This window comes from Scomber scombrus, chromosome 2 (assembly GCF_963691925.1).
Source record: "Scomber scombrus chromosome 2, fScoSco1.1, whole genome shotgun sequence".
Taxonomy (NCBI): domain Eukaryota; kingdom Metazoa; phylum Chordata; class Actinopteri; order Scombriformes; family Scombridae; genus Scomber; species Scomber scombrus.
Window position 1 is genome coordinate 34,046,989 of NC_084971.1, and position 10,387 is coordinate 34,057,375.

The 10,387-nt window shown below is 40.9% G+C and overlaps 1 protein-coding gene across 2 annotated transcripts; it reads left to right on the forward strand.

Moving 5' to 3' along the window:
- Positions 1 to 1,076: 1,076 nt before the first annotated feature.
- On the forward strand, positions 1,077 to 5,060 carry LOC133993495 (homeobox protein OTX1 B-like). Of its 2 annotated transcripts, XM_062432485.1 has the most exons (4): positions 1,077 to 1,170; positions 1,974 to 2,125; positions 4,269 to 4,444; positions 4,520 to 5,060. In XM_062432485.1, the coding sequence occupies exons 1-4, from the start codon at positions 1,077 to 1,079 to the stop codon at positions 5,058 to 5,060; spliced, it is 963 nt and encodes a 320-aa protein (XP_062288469.1). The 2 variants fall into 2 exon arrangements, with proteins under 2 accessions (XP_062288469.1, XP_062288462.1); XM_062432478.1 differs by having other exon boundaries at positions 4,269 to 5,060.
- The last annotated feature ends 5,327 nt before the right edge of the window (positions 5,061 to 10,387 follow it).

Below are 10,387 nucleotides of genomic sequence, written 5' to 3' on the forward strand. Positions count from 1 at the left end.
ATTTTAAACGTGTGTCTCCACAGGTCGATTTAATTGTGAGCTATTGAATTAATTAAAACCTAATGAAGATCTGTGATAAGAGGCAGGAAACATCCCGGTGGATCCGCTGCAGTCTGGCGGGTTACTGCTATGTATTCATATTCAAAAAAGAAGACGTGTTTCTCTCTTTTTCTCTCTTTCTGTGGCTTTTTCAACTTTTCTAATGCCCTTATCTACTGAGGCTGCCTCACTAAACACCGTTTCATAGACACACTTTGTTCCAGATTAAATGAACTGCTCTCTGAAGGTTTAACTAAAAAGTTCACATCCTCCTGTTGAATTTCACCCATGCACAAAATAGTCCTTGGAGTTATTTTGAGGCCTGCGGATGATTTTATGATGTGATGTGAAGCTGCAGGTCGGCTCAAAAACAAACTAAATAGATCTCTAATTTATCGTCTTTTCTTAAATCTACCAAATTCAACCTAGACTCTAAAGTAGTTTCATAAAATCCCCAGCCCCCCTCTATCTCTCTATCTCTCTTTTAGATTATCATAATGACCATTTATGTTTCTTAAATTTTAAAATCACAATTTTGTTGACTACAAAACACCAAAGAAACCATGTAAACGTGTCATTTTCTATCTAAACGCGTGTTTTTCTTCCACCGTATTAAAACGCAGGCAGATGTTACAGCTGCAGCTTTAAACTCCAATAAATATAAAGAGGTTATAATAATAAAAATATAAAGGTTTTGGAGGTTTAGTTAAAGGTTCTGTTGTTTTATATAACTGGTTTTAAAATGTGGCTTTAATTAAAATTATATATATAAGTTTGTTTTAGAGTCTGTGAAGGTTTGTAGGAAGTTTGAAGAGTTGAGAAATTAAATGTTGGTAACACAGAGAGAGAGAGAGAGAGAGAGAGAGGGGAGGGGGGGGGGGTGTTTATATTCATTATTAGTCTTTGCTGTATTTCTATTTTCTTCCCTGACTCACTCTGCCTTCATTCACTTGCAGGATCCTGATCATCTGAGTCCCGGGAGTCCCGCATCTTTCTGCCCGCGTCCAGACTGCGGTCTCCCTCCGCGAGCTTCTAGCATGATGTCTTATCTCAAGCAGTCCCCGTACGGGATGAACGGACTGGGCCTGAGCGGGGCCATGGACCTGCTGCACCCGTCTGTGGGTTACCCTGGTACGGCTTTAATCCTGCACCAACACACCCAACCAGCCCTGATATAACAAGCTCATTTCATGTTATTTCTGGAAGTCTGCGGCCTTATTATTCCTATGTTAGTTTCTCCTGTTGTGTTTTTATAAAAGCATTATATCTGATGTTAAACTTTGATTTCATGTCTGAGCTTCAGCTGCGTTTACTGACCTTAATGATGTTTCTTTTTATATTTTTATTCCTGTAATAATTTCGTGATATTTCTAAACGTGGATCACTCCGCATGTGTTCACGGTTAAATGCTCCTCGGAACAAATGATCCTGAAGTGTTTACGTGACTTTTATAGTTCGTTTTATACGCGGGAAAAAAGTGGATTTAGACTCTGGATCACTGCGGAGAAACTCTATGTTTATGTTTATTTAAACTTTGGTTTTTAAGCCTTTGTTTTTACTCTATTTGATGACAATAATTAAATGTTTTACTATAATATTTAATCAGTCAAATCAGAGTAAAAACGCTCCTTTAGAAATAGTGTTTTTTTAGTTTTTTATAAGCGGGAAAAAGTCTAAATAAGTTTGGAAACATATTGGTTTCTGTGTGTTGTAAAAACTGCAACAAACAATGAAACATTATAAAAAAATAAATCCATTTCTTTTTTTTTAAACTGCTGAATTAATTTTCAGCCTTTAACGCAGCGCACGAGCAGATGTTTCAATCCTGGTTTCTAGACTTTGGGCCGATATTAGAGTTGTGTTGAGGAGCTTTTGGCGGATTGAATTGATGATTTATTTTCTTCTTTTTCTTCTTCTTCTTCTTCTTCTTCCAGGCAACCCGCGGAAGCAGCGCCGGGAGCGGACCACCTTCACCCGGACTCAGCTGGACATCTTGGAGTCGCTGTTTGCTAAAACGCGCTACCCGGACATCTTCATGAGGGAAGAGGTGGCGCTGAAAATCAACCTGCCGGAGTCCAGAGTGCAGGTCAGTACAGTCACACAGGCTGCTCCATGCGTCAGGATCCTTTAAATGTGCCACTTCTTACTTTATTTAAGAGAAAAAGACGGAAATTAGGACATTTATTTGCGCATTTTTAAACAATATTTCTCTTTTTGGATGAATCAGCGCCGTTTTTGTCTAAGTTTGACCCTGACTTTTCCCTACCAAGTAATGCCAGTTGCTTTTCATCTATTTAAACTTTAGATGTGCAACTTTTAGTGATTTAAAAACAACACATCTGGATGTAAAAATGAGAGGAAAAAAAGTGCAAGAAATGTAGGAATTAGTTTGGAATTCATACAAAGATCAGACCTGAAGTTTCCTCTGAGCTGAGAGTTTAATGATCCATTGTAACATCCAATAATACACACACACGCACACACACACACGCACACACACACACACACACACACACACACGTATTCAATGCCTCTGAGTTTTTGGTGACACTCTTGTTTTCCACCTCAGGCCTCTGCGTGATTAACTCAAACTCGTTCAGCTATTATTGATCAAGTAGAGACAAGTCTTTTAATCAAAGGGGAGAATTTGTGCCGGGCTCTGGCAGAGTGAAGGACAGGCTTTTGATGCAGTGAGCCATCCTTAGAGAAAAAGAAAGAAAGAAAGAAAGAAAGAAAGAAAAAGGCAGTGAGAGCTTTTTCCATCCCGGGTTTAGCGGCCCTCTGCTGGGCTTAAAGCTGCAGCAGCTGATTCTAACTCATTTACCTCTGACGCAACATACACTCTTATTATAGTAAAGTGATGTTATTTTTATTAAGTATACTTCTATTTTTTAAATGAGCTCACTGTTTGTAATAGTGGCAATGTGAAGATAATTATAATCTATATGTATGCAACTCCATAAACTCTCATGGCCTTTTTAATTATATGTTTTATTTATGTTAAATGTCTAAAATGTAAAAGTCTTATTTACTTATTTCAGTGTTGGTTCAGTTTTTGGTCGTTTTTTAAATGTTTAGTTCAGTTTATTAGCATTTAAACATCTTATATAATATAATATAATATAATATTAAGAACAACATCTAAAACTTTGTCAGGTGTAAAATGTCCAGTTTTGTAGTATTCAGGCACATTTATATCAACATGGACCAAATAAATATTAGAAACTAAAAACTGAAGAATTGAGTCATAAAAGATAAAACAAGAGATTTAGAAAAAAACAAAAAAAGGAAATATGAAATAAAGACAATATTTACATGTTAAAGTGTTTTTTGTTCTTATAAGGTTTACTCCTCTTTTTTAAATGTTCTGAAACCTCTTATTATCCATTTATTCCATTCCCATATCTTCCCTTTGAGCTCATGCTGCATTTTTACTGATTTATATTAATTAAGATCACAAATGATTTCATTATGTAATCCTAATTATGACTTAATGAAGGAAAAGGTTGTGAACAATTTGTGCCTCTTCACCTTTTAAACACTCTTAAAATCAATATATTTAAAACAGAACTTAGTAAAAGAATTAAAGTTTCAATTCACTCAAAAACAAACATATTTTTCTCAGGTTTTTTTAGGTTGATTTATTTTCAATATCTGAGATTGTTGCTCATATTACAGATAATGATCTTTCTCCAAAAACAGTATGTGGAAATACTTTATAGTGAAGCGATAGTTCTCCTGTTTATCAGAGAAAGTGGGAAAATGTTTAATTTTTTTAATGTTATAAGCAGCTGAAATTAAGATCCATATTTTAAGAGGTGACGCAGTAAAGTCAGAAATATCTCAAAATCTAGACTAATAAAATAAAAATGATCCTGATGGAGAGATATCAGTATATAAACTATTTAGACTTTAAAGGGCCAGTTCACCTAAAATAATGTGAGAAGATGTCCCAATGAAACACACATTTACATTCAGCTGTTTTAGTTATTTATTTATTTATTTTCAGCACTTTAGTGATTCAGAGTTTTTATCCAGAGAGTAAAAATGACTGTAGTTCAGTTCAGTACAGAGGTCAAAGGTCAGAGCAGCTCAGTAGGGTCATGTGAGAAAACGTCAGACGAAGGTGTTCACTTCCTGCCAGCTCCGACAGGTTTGACTGTTTTTTCCCCGCTGATGATCCGTACAACATGTGGCGCTGACCTTTTGACCTTTTCCTCGCTCCTCAGGTCTGGTTTAAAAACAGGAGAGCAAAGTGTCGGCAGCAGCAGCAGAGCAGCAACAGCGCCAAGGTGAAACCAATGAAGAAGAAGTCGTCTCCGACCAGAGAGAGCACCGGGTCAGAGAGCAGCGGCCAGTTCACCCCGCCGGCCGTGTCCAGCTCCTCCTCCACCTCCTCCTCCTCATCCTCCTCTTCTTCCTCCTCCATCTCCTCTGGACTGGGAGGACCCGGTATGATCAGCACCTCTACCTCCGTCACCGCCCCGGTGTCGTCCATCTGGAGCCCGGCGCCCATCTCCCCGGCCCCGGCGCCCGCCTCTCTGCCGGACGCCGCCGCCCCCACCAGCGCCTCCTGCATGCAGCGCTCCGTGTCGTCTTCCACCACCGGGGGAACGTCGTCCTACCCGGTGTCTTACAGCCAGACGGCGGCGGCGTACAGCCAGGGTTACCCGGGCTCGGCGTCCGGCTCTTACTTCAGCGGCGTAGACTGCGGCTCGTACCTGGCGCCCATGCACTCCCATCACCACCCGCACCACCAGCTCAGCCCCATGACGGGCGGCTCCATGTCGGGACACCCGCACCATCATATCAGCCAGACGTCAGGGCACCACCACCATCACCACCATCCGTCACACCACCACCAGGCGTACAGCGCGCCCGGCCTCGCCTTCAACTCCACAGACTGTCTGGATTACAAAGAGCAGTCGGCGGCGTCGGCGGCGGCCTGGAAACTCAACTTCAACGCCGCCGACTGTTTGGACTACAAAGACCAGGCCTCGTGGCGTTTCCAAGTGCTGTGACTTCCTGTGTGTCTCTCTTCCTCTCTGCTCCTCCTTTTCAAAGAAGTATTCCTTTTTTTTTTGTTGTTGGTGGTTTATAAGATCTTTTAAACTAATAGTAGAGACGTTTTTTAAATAAAAGTTTATTTGTGAACGAACTGAAACGACGCACAGATATCTGAAGCCTGAGCAGCCGGCCGGCCTCGGGTTCGGGTTCGGTTCCTTCGACTCGTCCAGGATTATTTTTCTACTCCAGAACTCGAGAGAAAACGACCCATTTCCAACTTCTGAAGGCCTTTCAATAGTTAAATTTCAGTGGAAGCTGCGTGATCGTGCAGTCTGAGGATCATCAGTGAGGATTAATTCTTCAAAGAACAAAAAAAACAGAAACATGAAACAAATCTAAAATTAGACTCTTGTGTGGGCTTTTCTAAAACTTTTCAAAAACATGATGCTGCTATGATTTTCAGGTTGCTGATGTTCATTTCTATCTGATTTCCACCTCGAATCTTATTCAGAACCTCCGTCGTCCAGGCCTGTGGGTGTTGTATTTTTGGAGATTGAATTGCAGCACTTGATCATAAGGTGAAAGATTTTTTGCTATTTGTTCTTTGATGAAAGATGAAAGAAAAGTTTTAAAAAAAATGTGAATTTAGACACGCAATGTCAGTATTCCATTGAAATTTTTGAAAGATGTACATTCGTGTCTTTATAATAAAGTCTTGTTAAAACTTGAGCGAAGGAAAGTTTGTTGTTTCTGAAGCGATGGATTCAGGTTCAGTAAGTCTTTTGTGACTCGGCAGCACTTCAGTTCTAAAACACTTAAAAACCAATTAACTGTGAACTGGTTGAACTGGTTTAGAAGTGTAAGAAATGCCTCGATGATTAATGATTATTAGCAGCACGACAACAGCTGAGGACACAGAAGTCGTGTCCTCAAACATGTTTTAATACATATATTACAAACTAAAGCTAAAACTACTTTATTGCTGTTTGTTGTGTTGTGAACAAAGGTTGGCATCGTGTCACCTGCAGCAGCTCATTACGTTATTATATGACGCACATGTAACGAGCTGTCAGTGTTTTCACTCTGTGGCTTTAAGCTGCACACACACAACACTCACTACACTGTGTCTGAGTACAGGTGACACTGTCAAAGCACCTTATCGATAATGTTATTGGTAATATGGAAGATACAAATCCTCTTAGATAATTTAAGGTCAATATGGGAGTAATAAGAGCCAAGATCAGTCAATGCCATGAATAACAGGCCTGGTTAAAGTCTTCCATACACAGTTCTCCTCCTGATCTACAGACTCAAAATAAGAAACTCTGACTTACACCACGGGAACAGAAGCAGCAGCTGTTTTATTTATTTTCGGCACTTTAGGATAATTAAAGATCTGAGCTCATAAACTACACGCTTTCAAAATGTCTAAACATTTGTGCACAGAATCAATGAGGAGTTTCTGCTCGGACATTTTCATTGACATATATATTCATGGTGTGAAATAAACTAAAACATTAGAATGAAGTTAGACTGTAAGGCTGCAGCTTTGAATGAATAATTACACCGTCTGTTATAACCTCCTCTTAAAGTGAGCCTTTGCTGAGCCTTTGCTGGGCCTTGCGTGATGTTCATGGTGACAAAACATTGCATAAGTGCACATCGCCTATATCCAAAATAAATATGTTTGCATGTATGAGACAGAAGTAAACCTCTTCTGGCTCATTGTGCATCTAAAGCTTTTGTAATGACGACATTTCCTGATTCTTTTTTGCTCTCTAATGCTCCTTCATGTTTCTACAGATAGATGATTGTGTATCCAGTGATTATGACCAAAATGTTTCATGGAGTCATGGATCAATAATGAGACATGTACATAAGAACAATTTTATGTAACTTCCTTGAATCTTTGCATAAAAATAAGTTTCAATCAAATAGTAATTTCCCAAATCAGTCATCTTCTGCCGCCTCTTTCTTCTCTTGTAATGCACACGGGACTCATGACCTCAGTGTTTTAAAATCCTGGCTCTGAGCTGCAGTTTTGCACCACAAATGACATCATTGATATGTGATTAGTAACATGTAGATTCATCAATACATGACTGCCATGTCAGTTAGCAGCGTGGCTCTGAGGATGACAGTCAGTCGGTCGGTCGATCACCACTTAAAATATCTCAACATCTATTTAGAGACGATGAATCCTACTGACTTTACTGAACTCTTAACTTTTCCTCTTGCACCATGATGAGTTTTACATTTTTGGTTTTGAGTAAAAACATCTTGACAACCATTGGATGGATTGCTGGGAAATTTGGCTCACACCTTCACGTCTCTTTCCTGCCTGCATCTCCAGACTGTCTGTAGTGCTAGTTGGGACATTTAGTCAGGCTAACACTAAAGACGGTGAACATTATACCTGGTAAACATCAGCTTTGTTATAGTGAGCATATTACAGAGCTGCTAACATGGCTGTAGACTCTTTGGGCCTTTTCACACCTTTAGTTTGTTTCTATCTTGTGGAAGAGTCTTAACTTGGCCTTTGAAGGAAAACGCATACATACAGTTCCCTCCTCTCATTGGTCATATGTGTCTGAGGTGAGATCTTAACCTGAAGAAGCTCCTATTCGCCCCAAATATCAACAAGGCAACACCCTTGGTTGTTAGTCCACTTGCAGCCTTGCAGTCAGTCAGATGGAGGGCGTAGCACATCATTACACAGTATTAGTTTGGGACCGAACTGAGACTACATCCTCTAAAGGGTCGGAGTATGATTGGTGCACTCAGCACCAAGGAGGAAACCAACCAGTCGCTGGAAAATCCTGCTTGACCTGCTGACTAGTTTGACCAGTTTGAGCTAGCTGGCCTACCACCTGCTAAAACCTAGCTTAAACCAGATTAAACCAGCTACTAGCTTAGAACCAGTAGCTGGTTACAGCTAGGTTTTTGACAGCTGGTACTCCAGCTACCTGCACTGAGTTGGTAACTGGTTTATCAGCTGTCAAAAACCCAGCTCAAACTAGTTTAAACCAGCTACACAACACTGGTATACCAGCTGATCACCAGTTAAACCAGTTTGAGAAAGCTGACTTAAATCTAGTAAAACCAGCTAATGACCAGCTAAGGTTTGAAGCTGGTTCTAGATGGATTCTACAGCAGTGGAGGCTGCGTTCAATCTTACCAAAAATGTAGATTTGAACACACCTTTAGTCCTTGTTTGTGTTCAGAGACGTTTCATTGAACACAATGCTCTGTGTTTCAGGAAGGACCAGTTCACATTCACACACTTATGACAAATTCACACAATTGCTGGTTTTATTCAGTTCAGTGTTGTGATTGAAGACAAATGATGCAGTATGTGGGACGTCTCACGATGTACCAACAAAAAACTAGCGTGTCAAAACAGTTTTTTCCTTCTATTTTCAGATTTCGACAACTTCTTTGACATGATCTAAAACCAACAGGAGCTCTGTCATGTAAATATACAGAAGAGAGGAAGAGGGATTACTTTATTTCAGTAAACCTTTAATCATTTGACTAACACCTTCAGGTCAGAAATGATACCAGATGAATCACTCTCCTATGGGTGCAGCATCTCTCTCTGCACAGATAAACGTCTCCACAGTGACCACGATCGGTTCCACCTTCACTTTCATTCATAAAACTCAGATTACACACTCAAACTGACTGTCAAGTGGAAGAGTGAAGTTGGTCTGTGGCAGCTTGCCGATCATCTCTGTCATAGCAGACTGAGCTATGATTGATTGTAGTCGGTCACAGTAAAGAAATGTACAACTCTATGATCACAAATTAGTCTAATCTCAGCATTACACACATCCTGAATTCACACCTGGAAGCAGCTCAGTACAACCAGCTTTCTAAAGGGCACCGTACCTTCAGCAGCGGTAACGAGGGAGATGATCCGCTGTTTCATATCTATCCTGCAGGGCTGCAAATAGAAAAAACACCTTCTGACCACAACCTTCTGTAACAGTCAGGCCCTGATGATGGTGTCAAATCACAGCAGTGACGAAGAAAAGGACCAGCTTATTATTTTAATGTAGCGACAGAAAAACAAGGCTGATCGACCGTTGAATTGAGTAAAAATGTCAAAAAAAAAAAAAACCTTTATTTTTTATCTGGCTGCCCATCAGCTTCCATAATTTCAACTGCAACTATTACGGATCACGTTGATAAATATGTTGAGAAATATCAAAATGCGCCAAATATGGAGATCAGAAAATAAGTGAAATAATTCTACACATGTAAAGGTAGAAATCCAGTGTAAATGTTATCTCTGTTACCCACAGGAATATCCAAACAGCATGTCAATAATCAGACCCCCCCCCTCCCCTCCTCCTCTTTTCCCTCATCCCTCTAACCCCCGCGGTGGCGTTGGACTCACAGCCAGGCAGGTTAGCAAACATGTACACTGGCATCCCCGCTGTTTGTTTGGCCGTGTCGACAGTAATGTACAACTCATTTGATCCAAGGAAAAAAGGGACGAATCACGATTTTAATTAACAAGCCGTCCCCGCTTCCTCGCAGCGTCCCTCCGGCAGCTGGACAAACAACTATTTGGTAAACATGGCGTCCGGGGCCGCGTGTTTGCCCGCTCTGCGTCCTGCTGCGTGCACCGCTGCCTTCTGCAAACACGAGCCGGGATTTACCACATTAGGACAAACTAATCTTTGGGCCATGTTCAAGCAATCTCCGCTGCTTATTTTAGAGGAAGGCCGTCCCGCTCTGAACAGCTGTTCTTGGATGTCTTATTATCCCACCAGCGTCTCCCAGAGGGCCTGAACTTTTATTCTCGCCTTTGCGGTGACAAAGTGACTCAGCTTTTTTGAGTCCTCAGTATTCCTGGAGGCCACTTTGACTTGTCAGGAGATCACATTCACTTTACCTGATGTGACCGCGCTTCAGAGGACAAAGCGTCCTCTCGAGCGCCCCTGAAGACGCAGCGCTGAGGCCTCTGCTGCCCTCAGAATAAATGACTCACAGATGATGTGAACAAAGCAGCTTCCTGCTGACCGAGCCGAACCGTGACGGGAGACTGGAAGTTTGGGTGGTCATAGACTTCTCATGAATGCTTTAAGACAAAAGTTTCTTGTTGTTCCTGTAAAGACATAAAACATTGTTTGAACTGTAGATATCCAGGTCAGGTCGGTTTGAGGGTAAGAGATGCTTTAAAAGAGGAAGAAAAGAAGGATCAAAATAGATGCAGCAGAACCAGAGGTATCATCTTTATTTATTCTTTGTCCAAACCTGCCACCTACATTTCCCACAGTGCAACCAAACTTCATTCATTATAAAGAACTGAGTGTGTTTTACAGCGTTCATG

Bases quoted from the DNA above. Each gene is read 5' to 3' on its own strand.
- LOC133993495 (XM_062432478.1), top strand. From the start codon at position 1,077: ATGATGTCTTATCTCAAGCAGTCCCCGTACGGGATGAACGGACTGGGC. The intron at 1,171-1,973 runs GTACGGCTTTAA...TTCTTCTTCCAG, and splicing joins CCCGTCTGTGGGTTACCCTG to GCAACCCGCGGAAGCAGCGC. The intron at 2,126-4,268 runs GTCAGTACAGTC...CTCGCTCCTCAG, and splicing joins TGCCGGAGTCCAGAGTGCAG to GTCTGGTTTAAAAACAGGAG.